General features: G+C 41.2%; 1 protein-coding gene across 2 annotated transcripts; it reads right to left on the reverse strand.

Annotated features, from left to right (window-relative positions):
* Positions 1-5045: 5045 nt before the first annotated feature.
* LOC133656042 (axonemal dynein light intermediate polypeptide 1-like) lies at positions 5046-20875 on the reverse strand. Of its 2 annotated transcripts, none has more exons than XM_062056822.1 (6): positions 20622-20875; positions 17467-17606; positions 17237-17406; positions 16990-17168; positions 5784-5948; positions 5046-5710 (listed from the first exon to the last, which is right to left on the reverse strand). In XM_062056822.1, the coding sequence occupies exons 1-6, from the start codon at positions 20700-20702 to the stop codon at positions 5675-5677; spliced, it is 771 nt and encodes a 256-aa protein (XP_061912806.1). In that variant the 5' UTR covers positions 20703-20875; the 3' UTR covers positions 5046-5674. The 2 variants fall into 2 exon arrangements, with proteins under 2 accessions (XP_061912806.1, XP_061912797.1); XM_062056813.1 differs by lacking the exons at positions 5046-5710; positions 5784-5948 and adding exons at positions 11124-12527; positions 12952-13124.
* Positions 20876-21069: the final 194 nt, after the last annotated feature.

Below are 21069 nucleotides of genomic sequence, written 5' to 3' on the forward strand. Positions count from 1 at the left end.
AGAGAACTTGCAGACAGTGAATATAGCAGAGATACAGGCATATGTAGATATGGTAGTGACATCTTTGCCGGTGACTGCAGACAGAACAGAACAAATACGGAGAGAGACTATTGCAGATGAAACTATGGAAGAACTCAAGAGCGCAGTACAGAATGGATGGCTGACAACAAAAAGGATTGCCCCTTGAAAATACAAGACTATTGGAATTGTAGAGCTGAGCTTACAGTGGTGGATGACATAGTACTAAAAGGGAGCAAATTTGTTATTCCGTACTCACTGTGCAAGCAGATGCTCGAAAAGATACACGAAGGCCACCTCGGTGAAGTCAAGTGTAAACGGAGGGCTAGAGAAGTAATGTACTGGCCAAGGATCAATCACGATATTAGCCAAACAAAAGCGTCATGTGGAGTTTGCCGAACTTAAAGGCCAAAACAACAAGCGGAGCCACTGATGACTCATCCAGTGCCCCACAGACCTTACTACAAAGTAGGAATTGATCTATTTGACTTTGATGGAAGGAGCTACGTGGTAGTCACAGACTACTTTTCAAACTATCCGGAAATTGGAGCGTTGCAGTCAACACCGAGTAAAGCAGTTGTCAGTTATTTAAAGACTGTTTTCGCCAGACATGGTGTTCCATGCGAACTGTTTTCCGACAATGGTCCCCAGTTTTCTAGCTGTCAGTTTGCTGCCTTTGCCAAGGAATGGGGGTTTCAACACTCCACATCAAGTCCAACTTATCCAAAGTCCAACGGCTTGGCAGAATGCTCTGTAAAAACAGTAAAAAAAACTTGTTAAAAAAATCACAGGACAAAGATGACTTTCAGAAAAGTTTACTGATCTACCAGAGTGCACCTCTACAAAATGGACTGTCACCAGCCCAGATGCTGATGGGTAGGCGCATTCGCTCCAACCTACCAGTCAACGAGGATTTGCTGACACCCAAAGGCGCACACAAAGTCAGACACGCTTAGGAAGTACAAAAAGCGAAGCAAAATCAGCTGCATGACAAAACACCTGCCTATGCTGAGGCCAGGAGACGTCGTGCGTCTCAGAGACATTTCTACAGGCACTTGGAGACAAAAAGGACAGGTGGAAGAGGAAGTTGCTCCACACTCGAATAATAATAATAATAATACCTGGGATTTATATAGCGCTTTTTTAAGTACCCAAAGTCGCTTTACATGTTAAAAACCCATCATTCATTCACACCTGGTGGTGGTAAGCTACTTTCGTAGCCACAGCTGCCCTGGGGTAGACTGACGGAAGCGTATAGAATCCAGATGGAAAATGGACCGACTCTGAGAAGGAACCGCACGGATCTTCAACTACAGCTGACTGAAGGCCATATTGCAGCTCAGGAAAAGGCTCAACAGAACTCAGCTGGACCTGCAGAACTTGCTGACACAGAGCCTGACTTTGCTGACCAAGGACTGACAGCAGTGTCCGCGTCACCTGCTGTTGAGAGACTGTCTAGACCTAAGAGACATGTTCAGCCACCTAAGAGGCTAATTGAGAGTTGTTAAGGACTCTGATGAGGTTTTGAGATTTGTAAAAAAAATTTTTAAAAAAGTGTTGACATAACTGTTTGTTATGATGCTTTGACATTTTTGCACTTTATATCTTTATTGAAAGAAAATTCTATGAGGAGAAAAGTTATTTGCAATTGTGGTTACAATGCTAAAAAATAAAAAGTTAAATCTAAAAAAACCAACAACACTTTATAGAGTTAAACATTATTTCTGTATAGGGGGAAATATGTGATGTTATGTGCCAGGGAACATAAGAACTACACTACCCAGCATGCAACGGGAGTGACGAGCATGTGCGGTAGCCCTGAAAGGTGTTGTTGTATGTCGCCATGCCGGCAGCTAAGAATGTGGTTATGAGCACGCTTTATGAGTAAATGTTGAGAACTCAGCCAACACGCCTCGTCTGCATTATTTATAATTAGACAGACAACACAATGATGTCACACACTCTTTGTTTGCACTTTTCCATACCCATGTGACCTGCATGGATACGAGATAACATCTCTGTGCGCAGTGAGTTGGGTATGATAATTTTTTCCCCCTTGAACAGGATGTTATTCATCTGCGAGAGCTCGTCCCGGTAGTTCCAATATTCCGCTATGTTCTGAGGGCATAGTTTCTTCTCCTCGGGCCATCCTGACTTAATTGTCTTTTTCAGCAAGATGAGTTGATTATCCTTTCCAGTCTCTACCTTGATGTCTTCAAGGCTGGTGTCACTGACAGGTAGGTTGCTATAAAAGGTGTGCACCTGCATGTCCATACCTTCACTGAGGCTGGTGTCCTGGTCAGGCAGTGACTTTCTGGAGAGTGTCTGCGACAGGAATGTCTTTGCCTGGTCTGTGAGTGATGGTGAAGTTATACCTCTGTAGCTGAAGCATCATTCTTTGTTGAGTTGAGTTGAGTTGAGTTTGAGTTTATTTCAAACATGCAAGCATACAACATGATACATCACAATTTCCAGTTTCTCTTTTCAAACATGTTTGTAACCTTGGAGGTGCTGCTGCAAGTGGTTTTCGCAAAATGGATTCAAGTGGCTTATGGTCACTTTCCACGGTGATGTGGCGACCATATATGTACTGGTGGAAACGCTTGCACCCAAACAGAATAGCAAATAACTCCTTCTCAATTTGTGCATAATTGACTTCACAATCGGTTAGTGACTTAGGTGCATAGCCTATGGGCTTTCCTTCTTGTAATAGTACTGCCCATAATCCATATTTTGATGCGTCAACTTGGAGTCTGAGTTCTTTGCTCGGGTCAAAATATCTTAACACTGGACCTGGTTCCTGAGTGAGGAGCTCTTTAATTTTTCCGAATGCTTCCTCCTGCTGTGCCTCCCATCTGAATTCACTCAAATCTTTTAACAGGTGACGCATGGGTGCATTGACATCAGACAGTCCAGGGGCAAATTTGGACAAATAGTTAATCATGCCAAGGATTGTTTCCAGCTCACCTTTGTCTCTTGGTGGCTCCATGTCCCTTACAGCTGCAATCTTGGCTGGATCAGGCTTGATTCCATCCTTGGTGATTCGGTGCCCAAAGTAGCTGACATCAGTAGCACAGATTGTACTCTTATCTGGGTTGAGCTTAACTCCTCGCTCCCTGGAGCGCTGCAACATTGCACGGAGGTTGGTATCATGTTCTTCTTTAGTCTTGCCATAAATGAGGATATCATCGACTATTGCTGTGACACCCTGCAAACCCTCATGAGTCTCGTCAACTTTACGCTGAAACTCATCTTGAGCCGAAATCAGTCCAAAAGGTAAGCGGAGGAATCTGTATCGTCCGAAAACAGTGTTGAAGGTTGTCAGCTTTGAGGACTCATCTGAGAGCTTGATGGCCCAGTAGCCTGACCTCGCATCCATTACACTGAAGAAACAGGCTCCTGCCAATTTGGATGTGGTGTCCTCAAGGGTAGGTAAGGGGTAGTGCGGGCGTTTGATTACTTTATTTAGGTCCCTTGGATCCAGACATATTCTTAGTTTTCCTGTCCGTGGTTTTTCTGTTGCTACCATTGAATTAACCCATTCAGTTGGTTCAGTGACTTGTTTTTCCATGTTTTGTAATTCCTCTTTGAGGCCGTCACGAATGGCCAGAGGGACGCGCCTAGGTGGGTGAACTACAGGTACTGCTTCGGGTTTAATGTGAATTGTGCACTTTCCAGGAAACAGTACTATTCCTGTGAACACATCAGCAAACTCATCCATAATCGATGTCTCAGTTGTGCTGTGCACGAACAGTATAAGTTTAATGAGTCCAAAGTCCAAACAGGCTTTTAAATCCTAACACTGGAGGAGCTTGTGTGTCAAAGATGTGGACCTTTAATGTCAGATGGATGCTTTTGTACTGGCATTTAATGTTGCATTTTCCTCTAGCGGATAGCCTCTCACCCCCATATCAATAGAGAGGGCGTGTTGTTGGTTGTAGTGTGTCCTGTATCCCAAGCCTTTGGAAAACATTAGTGGGAATGACATTAGCTGAGGCTCCAGTGTCTAGCTTGAAGGTGACAGTAGTTTTACTTGGTTCAACCAACACATCTGCATATGCCTGTTCAGTTTCTCTTTTTTTACCGCTGCCTTGTGTAACTGCATCAATAAACAAGTCTTCATTGTCTGTCTTGCTGAGTGAGTCAATTTCACTTACCGGTACAGTGTGCACTCCTGTGCTCTGCTTTGGGCGGCATACTTTTGCAAAATGGTTCCATTTGCTGCATATCTTGCACTGTTTACCTTTGGCTGGACAGCTGTCTTTTGCTCCATGAGGCTTGTTTCCGCAGTAGCCACAACTTTTATGACGCTCTCTGTCCCCATCAGGTCAGTAGGTGTTCTCTGTTGCCTTGTCATGGCGCGTTTTCCAAGCTGTCTTTCTTGGATAATGGCGACTGATAGCATGGACGCTGTTGCCGCTAGCTATAGTTTTGAGCTGTGCTTGTGCCATGTCATGAGACCTGACTATATCTATAGCTTTATCCAACGTCAAATCGGAACAGACACTCAGTAGCTTTTCTATTACTTTAGGTGACTGGATCCCAAACACGACAGTCTCTCACTATCTCCTCCTTGTTCGCATAATTACAGTCCTTCACAAGCAGTCTCAAATCTGTCAAAAACTGTTCAAATGGCTTGTTAGCTCCTTGGACTTTTTCGTGAAATTTATAACGAGCAAATATTATGTTTGACTTCGGCATGACGTACGCTTCATAGCGCTCATAGTACGTATTCAGTACCTTTCGTTCATCGTCTGTAAGTGTCCATGTGTTATATACTGTATGTCCCGTCCTCTTTCGCCGACCCAAATGAGAAGGTAGCTGCACTTTTCGTCCTCTCCTTTTTTCTTAAAAGGACCAGAAAACATCAACTCTACGTGGAGCTTAAATTTCCGCCATGCTTGGGGCAGGTTACTCACATCCCAATCCATACGAGGTGACGGAACTCCGGCGACGTCCATCTTGTTGCGTAGTTCTTCTTTCCTTTTATTCTGACACCATGTCTTGTTCCGTATTGTGGAAATAAGTTGAGCCAACTCACGACGTGCTGCTAACTGTACTTTTATTCACGACTCCTGGGAATAACACATCACATTTCAGGCAACGCTAAAACAGGAAGTTCTTCGTTCCTTGGGCCAATCATATTCGTGTATACTTCAGGGACCGCTCGGAGATCGTATTACCTAAGAATATTATAGGCCTAGTGCTGAAAATGTATTGACTGAATCAAGTTTGCATTAAGTGCAATCATTCTATAGGTCACATTAAATAATTGTGCAGGTCACATTACACAAGATAAATCATTGTGCAGGTCACATTAAATCATTGTGCAGGTCACTTTACACAAGATAAATCATTGTGCAGGTCACATTAAATCATTGTGCAGGTCACATTAAATCATTGTGCAGGTCACTTTAAATCATTGTGCAGGTCACATTACACAAGATAAATCATTGTGCAGGTCACTATAAATCATTGTGCAGGTCACTTTACACAAGATAAATGCCAATGAGAAGAAGGAATGAGGTAAATGTTGCTTTACAGTGTCAAATAATAAACGTCACAAAAGTCTGTCCTCTCTCTAACTTCATCTGTTGAAGCCCATTGGTTTGAATTTGACGGTGACGGCAATCCCAGACTTTTAAAGAAGATGTTGTTACTTCTTTGCTGTGAGGGCCCCTTCCAGCTGCACCTACAAGTGAAAGGACCGAGGATGAGTGACATAGAGCCCAAACAGCATATTTGCTGTGGCCCTGAGGCCTCACCTTGAGCTGCTGGTTGGTTTTCCTCAGCAGCTGAATCTGCTCCGTGTGCACACTTTCCTGCACTCGCTTTTTTTCCACCGCCGTTTTTGCCTCTTCCACACGTTTACCTTTTTGCTGCTTCAGTCGCGCCACCAGTTCCTCTTTTAAGTTCTCCAAATCGCAAATCTACAGCAGAGCAGACAATCCACTGTCAAAGTCACACTCAAGGTCAGGCCCCCAGGGGTCATTTGGTTGTAGGACGTCTGGGGGAGTGAGGCTCACGCAGGAGGCGTGGTTTGTGGCTCTTTGAGGGGACTCGGATCTTCAGGAGCCGTTCAAACGACCGGCTTGTTATTATCCATTTTTTAAAAGAGTTCTTTTTTTTGTTATCAAAGAAACAATCATGGTAGCAGTTATAAGATGTGGATGAAAATCACAGCAATATTGCAGTATTAGTGGGAATTCTTATAAAATATTCACTATACTTTTCTTTTTATTGTTTTCATTGCAAACATCCCATATTCCAGGATTTGTCAACTGGCGGGTGATCATGACAGCAGTACACCCGCCACCCGGCAGGGAGCAACAACAAAGCATATGTGTCACAATGAACTGCAGCACACCCGCCACCCGGCAGGGGGCAACAGAGAGGCATATGTGTCACAATGAAGCAGCAGTGGGTGAGTAGAAGATGGCGCTATCGACCATGAAAAAAGTCAAAATAAATCGCAAAAATCTGACTTTTAACAGCAACTGGACTACAAAGTATGAGTGGCTTGTGCAGCCCTTTGAGACACTCGTGATTTAGGGCTATATAATATAATAATAATAATAATAATAATAATATAAGTAAACTTTGATTGATTAATTGATCGAAATAGCTGTGACGTCTTTTGTATTCGTGGTCGTGTTGTTTTTGTTTAACTTTAAGCGATCAAAACTGGTTAAATACATGCAGCGCTAAATTTGGCCAGCAGAGGGCAATAAAACTACACGTTAGGTTTAATTGCGTTAAGGTTAATGTTACTGCGTGTATTAACACTAAACCTTCTTTTTTATTTATGTAACAATGGAGATTGTGTCAAATACACAATATGCGTTATACTTTGTTTATATGTTTAGTCTTACAAACCTCAAATAAAGGAAGACGTACAAGGAAATAAAACTGAGGAAGACTAATAATTCCAAAGAAGGAATGTCAATCATCAACAAAACGTATTCTGCTTCTTCATGCTGTTAACTATCTGTCCAGCTGCACACGCTGGAAATGAGTAGCGAGGGCAGAATAATGAATTTATTGACGGAGCAGTGTGAAAGCTGATGTGTTTACGGAGTAAATAAGTAAACGCAGTCTCAAAGGATCGAACCTGCGGAGGAAACATTTTGATGTCTGGCCCCTGAGAGCCTGCAGGGCTCTTGAATCTGTGCCCTCTTCATTGAATATGCCTGCCACATACCCTTGCTTTGCTAGTGACTATAATCAATATTTGGAATTTTCCCTCACCAATGAAAATAACTTGGTAGTGTGATGTTCCAGCTTGGTAGTGTTGGTCTGGAACCCCAGGATGCTGAGATGGCAGGTAAAAAGGGATTGAATGACCAAAACCAAGAAATAGTGCACAATTAAGAAGCAAGCAAACACAATTAAAGCAGCTTCGTGCAACTCGGGGTTCACGTCATTCCCAATACCACCATCAAAACATTCAGGAAGATTGCAGCGTGTGGAGCCAAGTTATCATTTTCCACCACAAGGCGGTGCTATTGGCGATATGCAATGTCTAGTGATGATCAGTGCCAGACCGTTTAAACTGCACACCAAATCGGATTTGTTTTACCCTCAAGTGACATCTTTCTGCCAGTCGAAACACTCCAATGTGCTTCAAATCTGATCTTTTGGCTTTGCCACTTGATTGGCTTTTTTTTTCATCTACGTCACTCGTGTGCGCCTTAAAGACGCGAACATGGATATTTCATCACAACATCCGGTTTCGCTTTCTATATAAGACGACCAAATTTTGGGTGCATCACTTGTCAATAAAGTGCAAATAATAGTCTATATCAGGGGTGTCAAACTCAAATACAGAGTGGGCCAAAATTTAAAACTGAACAAAGCCACGGGCCAAGGTTGAACAAATTAACCTTTTAATAGGGACCCAAACAAGTTTTGCATTGAATATTGAACAAGCAAAGCTTATATAACTTTATAGTGACATGCAAAATCGAGTTTCAAATAATAATAATAATAATAAAAAAATATCAATGGCATATCAAATACAATTTTTAAAAAAATTGAATGCCTCTTTTCTATTTTCAGCCTTCTGAGGTAAATATCAACATTAACTTTTTCCACAGGCTAATAAATTTTAAAATAAAATAACAATGAATAAACCAACCATTCAGGACTTTAAACTGCTCAGTTTGCAACACACTGATCTAATCTGATGTGCCCAAGCCAGATACCTGCCATCTTTTCTTGGATGCTAGTTCATTTATGTCGGGGCTCAGACTTTGAGCTGAGGCAACCTTCATTATCGAACAAAGGTGTTCATCAGTCATTATATCTCGTAGTCCACCCGGACTACAGTCTTGGGGGCGTGCCTTAAAGGCTCTGCCTTTAACGTCCTCTACGAGCTGTCGTCATGTCCGCTTTTCATCCATTCTAACAACGTGCCGGCCCAGTCACAAGATATGTGCGGCCTCTGTACGCGCACACATGTGAATGCAACGCATACTTGATCAACAGCGATACAGGTTACACTGAGGGTGGCGTATCAACAACTTTAACACTGTTAAAAATATACGCCACACTGTGAATCCACACCAAACAAGACTGACAAACACATTTCGGGAGAACATCCGCACCGTAACACAACATAAACACAACAGAACAAATACTCAGAACCCTTTGCAGCACTAACTCTTCCGGGACGCTACAAAATACACCCCCCCACACACACGCACACTTTATTTCTGTGACTGGGCCAGCACTTGTTGGACTGGATGAAAAGCGGACTTGACGATTTTCGGGAGGGGCACTGAAATTTGGGAGTCTCCCAGGAGGGTTGGAAAGTATGAGAATTAGCTGTGAATGCGGTGTTACTGCGGCACCGCCGCTGTAAATAATCGGCGGGCCAGCTCTAGTGTTAATTTGATATCGCCTCAAGGCCCAAGTGAAATTACACGGTGGGCCAATTTTGGCCCGCGGGCCAGAGTTTGACACTCATGGTCTATATGGAATATATGAATATATATTTGGATTCCCAAGGGATTGTGGTGGCTTTGCTTCCATTTAGTTGAACAATATACTCATGTCCGTGTCTCCTCTACTTAACAGCCATAACAAGATGACAAATATATGACACTCTTTACTCTGAGGGGCCGTTAGGGACATTATTCAGAATTACCTCTTACATACACTACTGAAATGCTCTCACATAAACAACTGAAATCTTTTTCTTTTATACACACCACTGAAACACTCTTATAAACACTACTGAAATGCTCTTACATACACTACTGAAATGCTCTCACATAAACAACTGAAATCTTTTTCTCTCACACACCCTACTGAAACACTCGTATAAACACTACTGAAACACTCTTATAAACACTACTGAAATACTCTTACATACACTACTGAAACACTCTTATAAACACTACTGAAACACTCTTATAAACACTACTGAAATACTCTTACATACACTACTGAAACACTCTTACATACACTACTGAAACACTCTTATAAACACTACTGAAATACTCTTACATACACTACTGAAACACTCTTACATACACTACTGAAACACTCTTATAAACACTACTGAAATACTCTTACATAAACGACTGAAACACTCTTATAAACAATACTGAAACACTCTTATAAACACTATTGAAACATTCTTACATACACTACTGAAATGTTTTTGTCTCACGCACACACACACACCTGGAATTATTTTTCACTAGTATGTATAAACGGGTTTCACCTGTGTGTGTGTGTGTGCTTTTTACACGTGTGTGTAAGGGACAATAATTTCAGTAGTATGTGTGCAAAGATTTCAGTTACCGGGTACTAGGGATGTGCGTATCGATCCTGTGGTATCGATATATCGATACTCACACGCTACTCATTTGGCATCACTTTTCTGAAAAAAGTATCGATATAAACCAAAAAACGGCGTGTGGGGGGTGCAAGCATCACTTTCAGATGTTTTTGATGACTTACTTAACTTACTATGTGCTGGGACACCCCTGTACCTGGCAGAGTATAGAGCTGGCCCAGTCACGTCACAGCTAGAGACAGTGAATGAGCGTCGTCAACGTGCAACACACACACACACACAGCCAGCCGACAGCGATGCAGCCAGGCATATCCAGTGTTGTCCAATTGTTGACTTAAAACAGGCATTGTTTTTGTTTTTTTTAGTAATGTTTACTGAATATTTTTGTTTAAATGATTATCCTAAATTCAAATAATTTCCACACAGGGGAATTTACTGTTAGTTGAAAATTGCTTGAGTATTTAAAACAAGATAAGAAAGAGATACAATTTGGAGATTCTTCATCTTTGCATTACAGTTTTATTTTTTTCCAAGAAAATCTTGAAATATATGATTGAATGTGATTTTGGTTTTAATCTGTAACATGATTTCTTACATTTCGAAAACATTAGCCTACCGGTATTTCATTAATTGCTAATTATATCACAAACTTTAAAAAATAACTGCAGCTTCTTGCAATTCGGATTTGACAGTTAATTGGAAAGCCCTAATATCTAATTATTATTATATATAATTATTATTATATATAATATTTAATTTATTTTTCATATTTATGTTATTTATTTTAATTTTACTTTTATTATATATTGACCATAATACATGTGGTATAAATGGTCTGTATTTGTCTTGTGATTTGTCTTAAATAATAATAGTAATAATATTTTTGACTGACAAAAATTGCCAATAAGAAATTAATGGTATCGGTATCGATGAAAATGCAAGAAAAAGTATCGGTATCGTATCGAATCCTAAAAGTGTGGTATCGCCCATCCCTACATCTTACCATTGTGTATACGAGCATTTTACCACTATGTGTACGAGCATTTTACCACTATGTGTAAGAGCATCTTACTAGTGTGTGTGAGCGATGTTGCATTCCGGTTCCGGTATAATCCCCGCCCCTTTTCAGACAAGTTTATTTTTATTTTTTTTAAAGCCAAGTTGTGGACAAAATGTCTGCCGACAAGTAGCTTAACCGAGGCGGGAGCTCCACTTCATAATTTGAGGGCTTCAGCGGAGAATATAATAACACTTTCAATGCAACAAGGGTCGGACTGCCGCCATGGGTCTCCCCCACACAAATATATTAATTAATTAAATTAATTAAAGTACCAATGATTGTCACACACACACTAGATGTGGTGAAATTTGTCCTCTGCATTTGTCCCATCCCCTTGGGGAGCAGTGGGCAGCAGCGGCGCCGCGCCCGGGAATCATTTTGGTGATTTAACCCCCAACTCCAACCCTTTGTTGCTGAGTGCCAAGCAGGGAGGTTATGGGTCCCATTTTTATAGTCTTTGGTATGACTCGGCTGGGATTTGAACTAATTGGAATATTCAATAAATTTCACATAGAAACATTGTGAATATTATTTTCAACAGTGTGTTGAAAACAACCTTTTTTGGCTCAGAAAGGTTCCTTATGTCTCATTATTCATATCCTTTCAATACTTGTCGGTGTGTAATTCCAGACATAGATGTAAACATTAATGAGACAACAATGAACATTTTTCAACAAGTGAACCCACTTGAAAATGATGGCAACTATAGAATAGACATTTTCACTTCAATTCTGCACTTTATTCAGTGGACAACATGGGAATAATAAGGTTTGTTAAAATGTTTTCTTCACTTGTGCAGTGTATTCTGCAAATTAACATTTTGTTTAAACATTTTGTAAAAAATAAATAAGGAACCTGTTATACAGACCTGTATGAAGTTGCCCACTTTATTATTGCAAATATCAGAATAACACCGCAATACGTTTGTGCTGTGAACATTTATGTTTCTACGGTTGATGTTTTTAAGTTATTTTATGTTCTGACTAGCAATGTCATCCAGCCCCCACCACCACACACACTTTGTCAAAATCTCCCCAAACTTGTCCCAAACGCTTGTGATACACAATTTTTTTGTCTTATGATTATTGTATTTAGGTTAGGGGCTAGGTGTAAATATTAACACATTAACTTAAACTATAATTTTAGACAAACAATATCTATTGTCTGACTACAGGAAGCATTGAAAAGTATATAAATAATAAGGCATAGGGAACCTTTTTTGAGAAAAAAAAAGAAAAAGATATTTAATATGTTTATGAGAAATGTATTGAATATTCATAGAGTGGCCGTGTCAGCAATCGGAGTGTTGCTGGTTACTGGGGTTCAATCCCCACCTTCTACCATCCTAGTCACGTCCGTTGTGTCCTTGGGCAAGACACTTCACCCTTGCTCCTGATGGGTGCTGGTTAGCGCCTTGCAGGGCAGCTCCTGCCATCAGTGTGTGAATGTGTGTGTGTGAATGGGTGAATGTGGAAATACTGTCAAAGCGCTTTGAGTACCTTGAAGGTAGAAAAGCGCTATACAAGTATAACCCATTTATCATTTATTTATTTATTTAATATATTTGTGTGCAGAGAAGTTCCATGAATCCAGAGGTTGTTTATTCCGTCCTTGTTGAAATGGTCATGCAGCTGTGTGGTGACTCTGAAATAAGAATGTAACAATCAGATCACATGAAAACAGCTAAGACAATATACGTCATACAGGGAAATGCATTTGTAGACAATATGATTTGCCTGAGCGGCTAGGGAACACCAAAAAATGGATTAGATTAGAAAAGACAGATTGAAAATAATAATATTAAAAAAAAAGTTTTTCCAGCGGGCCGGATGTTGGACTTTGGAGGGCTGTAACCGGCCCGCGGGCTGTAGTTTGGGCACCCCTTATCTAGTCGATGATAAGCGCTAAATAAATGCAATCCATTATCATTAGTATATGATTAGCTACTGACGTAACACGACGTGACTCACATTTTGACATGTTACCATTGTAGCTCACTACAATGCCATGTTGTCTTACATTTCGTGTGATTCAACAAATCATTTAGAAATAAATAATGTCTAATTACCTTTTCCTCCTTTTTCCCCGATGTCCATGAACTGAAACGTTGCATGTGTGCGGTGCAAACTCGCAATGGAACATTTGCTCCAGGCTGCTTGGCTGTCGGGAGGAGAAAGGCACCGCTGTGTGGCCGCTCAGGTGCCGCGTCCTGCGGGGGAGACCCATGGCGGCAGTCCGACCCTTGTTGCATTGAAAGTGTTGTTATATTCTCCGCTGAAGCCCTCAAATTATGAAGTGGAGCTCCCGCCTCGGTTAAGCTACTTGTCGGCAGACATTTTGTCCACAACTTGGCTTTAAAAAAAATAAAAATAAACTTGTCTGAAAAGGGGCGGGGATTATACCGGAACCGGAATGCAACATCGCTCACACACGCTAGTAAGATGCTCTTACACATAGTGGTAAAATGCTCCCATACACAATGGTAAGATGCGCTCATACACATAACTGAAATCTTTGCACACATACTACTGAAATTGTTGTCCCTTACACACACGTGTAAAAAGCACACACACACACACAGGTGAAACCCGTTTATACATACTAGTGAAAAATAATTCCAGGTGTGTGTGTGTGCGTGAGACAAAAACATTTCAGTAGTGTATGTAAGAATGTTTCAGTAGTGTTTATAAGAGTGTTTCAGTAGTGTATGTAAGAATGTTTCAGTAGTGTTTATAAGAGTGTTTCAGTAGTGTATGTAAGAATGTATCAGTAGTGTTTATAAGTGTTTCAGTAGTGTTTATAAGAGTGTTTCAGTAGTGTATGTAAGAGTATTTCAGTAGTGTTTATAAGAGTTTTTCAGTAGTGTATGTAAGAGTGTTTCAGTAGTGTATGTAAGAGTATTTCAGTAGTGTTTATAAGAGTGTTTCATTAGTGTATGTAAGAGTGTTTCAGTAGTGTATGTAAGAGTATTTCAGTAGTGTTTATAAGAGTGTTTCAGTAGTGTATGTAAGAGTATTTCAGTAGTGTTTATAAGAGTGTTTCAGTAGTGTTTATACGAGTGTTTCAGTAGTATATGTAAGAGCATTTCAGTAGTGTTTATAAGAGTGTTTCAGTAGGGTGTGTGAGAGAAAAAGATTTCAGTTGTTTATGTGAGAGCATTTCAGTAGTGTATGTAAGAGCATTTCAGTAGTGTTTATAAGAGTGTTTCAGTAGTGTGTATAAAAGAAAAAGATTTCAGTTGTTTATGTGAGAGCATTTCAGTAGTGTATGTAAGAGGTAATTCTGAATAATGTCCCTAACGGCCCCTCATAGCATGTGGCCATCGCTCACATTACAGATAAAAAACTACAACTTCACTGTGAAAATATAAGAAACTGAAGTATTTGACAAGTCAGACTCATTTAGTGCAGAGAAACGTACTGAGTGTAAAAAGTGACGTCAGACAAGGTGACAAAATAAATCTTCAATGATTACTTTGAAACTCATGAAAAGAACATTTATATCAATCATCATGTGTGTCAGTAGAAATGATCACTTTTCAACTTACAGGAATTCTACTTCCAACCAGAGAAAACATGTTGAAGTCAATTCCACATGAATTTGATGTTTTGCACAATTTTGTACAATTGACTTCAACATGTTTTCTCTAGTTGGAAGTAGAATTCCTGAAAAGTGAACATTTCTACTGCACACGCACGCACACACACGCAAACACTCACACACACACACACAAACATGCACACGCACACACACACAAACATGCACACGCACACACACACAAACATGCACACGCACGCACAAGCGCACACGCACATACACACACATACCCACGCACACACACCACACACACACACGCACACACACACACACATACACACACACACACTAACTACAATTGTAGTCCAAGACTTGTTCAAAATAACTACTAAATCAATCAGAAGTTACTCATAAATTACTTGAGTAGTTTTTTCACAGAATAATTACTTACTCAAGTCATTATTTTGATGAGTACTTTTTACCTGGGCTCGAGTCACATTATTCTAAAGTGATGGGACTCTTACTTGAGTACAATGTTTGGGTACTTTTCAGGGCGTTGGCACCTGGACTGCTTGGTTTGTTTTGGAAGACCTTTCGCCGCTCATGCGAGTAGACGTCATCAGTTCAAGAGATTAGACATCATCAGTTCATGCAAGTAGACGTCATCAGTTCATGCGATTAGACGTCATCAGTTCATGCGAGTAGACGTCATCAGTTCATGCGAGTAGACGTCATCAGTTCATACGATTAGACGTCATCAGTTCATGCGAGTAGACGTCAGCAGTTCATGCGAGTAGACGTCAGCAGTTCATGCGATTAGACGTCATCAGTTCATGCGAGTAGACGTCATCAGTTCATGCGATTAGACGTCATCAGTTCATGCGATTAGACGTCATCAGTTCATGCGAGTAGACGTCATCAGTTCATGCGAGTAGACTTCATCAGTTCATGCGATTAGACGTCATCAGTTCATGCGATTAGACGTCATCAGTTCATGCGAGTAGACGTCATCAGTTCATGCGAGTAGACGTCATCAGTTCATGTGAGTAGACGTCATCAGTTCATGCGAGTAGACGTCATCAGTTCATGCGATTAGACATCAACAGTTCATGCGAGTAGACGTCATCAGTTCGTGCGATTAGACGTCATCAGTTCATGCGAGTAGACGTCATCAGTTCATGCGAGTAGACATCAGTTCATGCGATTAGAGGTAATCAGTTCATGCGAGTAGATGTCATCAGTTCATGCGAGTAGACGTCAGCAGTTCATGCGATTAAATGTGATTAGACATCATCAGTTCATGCGAGTAGACGTCATCAGTTCATGCGAGTAGACGTCAGCAGTTCATGCGATTAGACGTCATCAGTTCATGCGAGTAGACGTCATCAGTTCATGCGAGTAGACGTCGTCAGTTCATGCAAGTAGACGTCATCAGTTCATGCTCATGGACTTACAAAGGAGTTAGCATTGCTCCTTTCATTCCATTGTTGTTGGGGGTTTTTTTTCTCACTACGATCGGGCGAAACCATCCTTGCCCAGGCACACCCTCCTGTTTTTTGGAGTATAAATATTTGGGATTTTGGCACCAACCGTTGTACTAGATCTGACCATCTAAGTCTAAGACTAGATGTGACCAAGCTAAGTCTAAGACTAGATATGACCATCTAAGTCCAAGGCTAGATCTGGCCATCTATGTCTAAGACTATTTTGACCGTCTAAGTCTAGATGTGACCAATTTAAGGCTAAGACTAGATCTGACCATCTTAATCTAAGACTAGATCTGACCAATCTAAGTTTTAGACTAGATCTGACCAATCTAAGCTTAAGAGTAGATCTGACTATCTAAGTCTAACACTAGATCTGACCAATCTAGATGTGAGTCTAAGACTAGATGTGACCAATCTAAGTCTTAGACTAGATCTGACCATCTAAGTCTAAGACTAGATCTGACCATCTATGTCTAAGACTAGATCTGACCATCTAAGTCTAAGACTAGATGTGACCAATGTAAGTCTAAGACTAGATGTGACCAATCTAAGTCTATGACTAGATGTGACCATCTAAGTCTAGGACTAGATCTGATCATCTAAGTCTAAGACTAGATGAGACCAATCTAAGTCTAAGACTAGATGTAACAATCTAAATCTAAGACTAGATGTGACCAATTTAAGGCTAAGACTAGATATGACCATTTAAGTCTAAGACTAGATCTAACCAATCTAAGTCTAAGACCAGATGTAACAATCTAAGTCTAAGACTAGATGTGACCAATCTGAGTCTAAGGCTAGATGTGACCAATCTAAGTCTAAGACTAGATGTAACAATCTAAGTCTAAGACTAGATGTAACCATCTAAATCTATGATCATTAAGTGATGAAGTCTACTCAGATGAGAGGTGAAACGTCTTCCGAGACAAACCAAACTGTCCAGTTGCCAAAGATTGAACGCCCTGAGTTGACAACGACTTGGGTGAATGAGAACCTTCATAGGGATGTTTGGGTACTCAACCCACCTCTGATGGTATGGTATGGTTCCTTCCAGTTTTCTTTCAGCTTCCATTGAGTCTTACCTTCTCCTCTAAGGCCGCCTTGTCCTGCTCATCGTGTAGAGCTTTCCTCATCCCAAACACCATACTGCTCTCGTAGAACTTCTGGTAGGCAGCAATGGTCATTTGGATCTCATCTCTTACCCGCAGCAACAAGAGACCCCTCTCGGCGCCGATGAGGACCACTTGTCTGATCAGCTCGTCTTAAGTAGACAAAGGGGTAAGGTAAGGTAAGGTCTGCGGCGTCTGAAGGAGGAATGAGAGCGCCTACCAAAGCACTGGGTGTACAAGTGTCTTCTCACAGGGCAGATGCCCGTCTCCATCGAATGCAGCTGGACCAGCTTCCTGTCCAGTTCTTCCTCCAGGTTCACCACGTCCACTCTAGTGGACGGTGCACTGGAGACTTTCTGAAACCACTCTTGGTTTCCCTCCATCCATCTCCTTGCGACAAAAGCACATAGTCAGAAACATTTGGCGACATTATGGAGCTATGTTCTTTACCTGGGCGCAAACATGAGAGTGAGAATGTCTTCATTCTTCTGCTTGACGTCTTCAAGGGTGGCTGTGATGGACTTGCAAGGACGTGCCACAGAGCTGCCCGTAGGCTGCGGAGTTTTGGACTTCAAGGGGGTTTTTGGTCTCTGTCGTCATAAGAATTTGATATTTAATTCCCTTTTTTCCTGCAGGCTTTGTACCATTAGCCAAGAGAGATGCTAAGGTCTTAACCACCATGGATGGCGCCCATATGTACATACTTGCTAACGACGCTGTTTGAATGACAGAACAGGACGTATATGTCACACGTGTTCATTCAAAAACCAGACAAACACACGTCTACAGATCTAAATATGTCTTGCGGCGCACCCCAGGGATCAGCACTGGGACCTAAATCGTTCAATCTCGTCTTTACAAACAACATTCGTACATGGAGGACTGCAGCACGGGTGGAATCACTGGCTTCTACAATAGAGAGAGTCGTACTACAAACTCTGCCTTTATAAATATCAAAGTTATGTTAAAAACTAGTGTCTAGACCAGGGGTGTCAATCGTGGGGCCCACCAACAGGCTTAATCCGGCCCGCAAGATGAGTTTGCTAAGTACAAAACTGCTGTTCTAAATGTGCCCACTGGATGTCGCAATATCAATCCTAGTGTAACCCACGTCACACATGACACTGTTTAAAGATGACAAGTCAGCTGATTCCGGATTGGCTGCCGCTACTACAATTAGCACAGGTGCAAGCACTCGGCTGCTCCTGTTGTGGCTGGCAGCAGATGGCGGCAGACTGATGCAGTATCGACCCACAATACCTTCTTTCATTGTTAATGATCCACTCAACGGATAAAATAACAAAACGGTGAGATACAAATACATGACCATCATCTTTGTAGTTAGAGTTTCATGCAGCGGACCCTGAATTCCATTGTAAAAATGTGTGTTTCTACATTTGTTGTTTGTTCTATTTTATTGTATGTTTGAATCTAGTATGTTCACATTGGTTAAGTTTGTAGTTATGTTACCTAGATTTCGGCTATGGTGTCATTTTGATCATTGTATTGTTTGTATTACAATTTGTAGAATTTGAATGATGATAAATGAGTGTGTTGTGGCAGTTGTGGATGTCACCAATACGGCGGATTGAGAAAACACTCAGTTGCCTCCAACATGAGAACGCTAAACAAGAAGTGCTTCAAGTGAATGGCTCTGTAAGTACAAAGTCTAAGTTAATTGTGTTCTTCATCGCTTATTAAGCTGCACAAATTTTTTCCTCAGAATTTTCAAATAACTTGAAGTGTTTTGCCAAGAGGATTATTTTTAACACGTACATTTTCAGAATGTGCTTGTTCTATTTTTGGCTATAGTACAAGAAAGAAAACATTTGAAGTTATTAAGCTATGATTTTACCAGTCTGGCCCAAGTTGGAATCGATTTTCCTCCATTCGGCCCCTGAGCTAAAATGAGTTTGACAGCACTGCTCTAGAAGCATTATGATGACTCAGACAGTACATCATTATGATGACTCAGACAGTACATTATTATACTGACCCAGACTGTACATTATTATGATTACTCAGACTGTACATTATTATGATGACTCAGACAGTACATTATTATGATGACTCAGACTGTACATTATTATGATGACTTAGACAGTACATTATTATGATGACTCAGATTGTACATTATTATGATGATCCATCCATCCATCCATCCATCCATTTTCTACCGCTTGTCCCTTACGGAGTTGTGGGGGGTGCTGGAGCCTATCTCAGCTGCATTGGGGCGGAAGGCGGGGTACACCCTTGACAAGGAAGGCGGGATACACCCTGGACAAGGAAGGCGGGGTACACCCTGGACAAGGAAGGCAGGGAGCACCCTAGACAAGGAAGGAGGGGAGCACCCTGGACAAGGAAGACGGGGAACACCCTGGACAAGGAAGGCGGGGAGCACCCTGGACAAAGAAGGCGGGGGTGAGGCGGGGAACACCCTGGACAAGGAAGGCGGGGAGCACCCTGGACAAGGAAGGCGGGGAACACCCTGGACAAGGAAGGCGGAGGTGAGGCGGGGAACGACCTGGACAAGGAAGGCGGGGAGCACCCTGAACAAGGAAGGCGGGGAACACCCTGGATAAGGAAGGCGGGGAGCACCCTGGACAAGGAAGGTGGGGTACACCCTGGACAAGGAAGGCGGAGAGCACCCTGGACAAGGAAGGAGGGGAACACCCTGGACAAGGTAGGAGGGGTACACCCTGGACACGGAAGGCGAGGAACACCTTGGACAAGGAAGGCGGGGAGCACCCTGGACAAGTCACCACCCACTCACAGGGCCAACAGACAACATTCACATTCCATGCATTTTCTACCGCACATTCACGAAAAAAGTCAACTTGTTTTTCTAATCTACTGCTAATTTAAAGTTATTATAAGGGCACACGATTCGATTCTTGGGGGTAACGATTTGATTCAGAATTGATTCTCAATTCAAAACAATTCTCGATTTAAAATCAATTTTTTTTAATAACATTGGATGCTAGTTCTATGATGAACTACATTCCTCCATGAAATAGAGAAACAGCTGTAATACAATTCTATATTACTTAAAAAAACTGGTTTTGTTGACCAAAATGATAGCCAAACATTTAATGAAGTCAAACAGAAATAAAGCAACTGGAGAAGTATCCCACACTTCTCTTTTCTAAAGCAGATATAAATCATCTACATCAACTATAGGATTGGCTGCGCAGGACAGATGACAAATATATATTATTTTTCTATTATTTTAGAAATGAATCCATTTTTATTTTTAAAATAAATTTAGAATGGTTACATTAAAGAATCGGGATTGGGTTGAAGGTTACTATACCACATACATTGCGAGAATCCGTTTGAAGCGAGAATCGATTCTAAATGGAAACTTCACCCCAAGAATCAGAATGGATTCCCACCTCTAATAATAACATAACATTTGCTGCGTGAGCAGATCATTTTTAAATGTTTAAAACATATGCAAATGTGTACGTTACGTACATGTTTTCAGTTCAATTGGAAACAAACAATACATTTGGTAAGAAAGCACACAATTCATGAAGATCTGGCCCCCCTGTGGTAATAGACTTTATAGATATGATATATTTACAATAATAAATACAACTTACCTTTGCTGTTTTTTTATCTGCGGTTCTGGGAACGACAACCGGGCAGTCATATTTGAGGAGCGTCTCTTCAGGGACGTTCATGGTGCTTCACACAATTATCTCCAAAGCCCAATCGAACTTGTCATTTTTACCCTGACAGCTGGCTTCTTTGGGCGTCACCCGTGCACATGGCCGCTACAAAGTGCATTGCAAGGGTTTAGATATTAGAATGAGCAACATTGTCCCTCTGCAAAGTCACAACACGTCAACAACACGTGACGTCATCGGTTGACATTGATGAAACGTTTTTTTTTTAACTGACGTGACGATGTGGGTATTTTCATACACAAGTACATTTAAGTCTGTGTGTTAGTATTGTATTAAGTCATTAGAATGCAATAATACACTTTTCTAAGTTTTCCTGGATGATCATAACGAACCATGAGCTGGGAACTGATCGAGCAACACG

This window comes from Entelurus aequoreus, linkage group LG01 (genome assembly GCF_033978785.1).
Source record: "Entelurus aequoreus isolate RoL-2023_Sb linkage group LG01, RoL_Eaeq_v1.1, whole genome shotgun sequence".
In the NCBI taxonomy this organism is placed as follows: Eukaryota; Metazoa; Chordata; class Actinopteri; order Syngnathiformes; family Syngnathidae; genus Entelurus; species Entelurus aequoreus.

Coding starts and splice junctions, on each gene's coding strand:
- LOC133656042 (XM_062056813.1), bottom strand. CDS start 20,702: ATGAACGTCCCTGAAGAGACGCTCCTCAAATATGACTGCCCGGTTGTC. Junction 17,607..20,621: donor CAGATAAAAAAACAGCAAAG/GTAAGTTGTATT, acceptor TTATGACGACAG/AGACCAAAAACCCCCTTGAA. Junction 13,125..16,989: donor AGGCGGCCTTAGAGGAGAAG/GTAAGACTCAAT, acceptor CAATGCAACAAG/GGTCGGACTGCCGCCATGGG.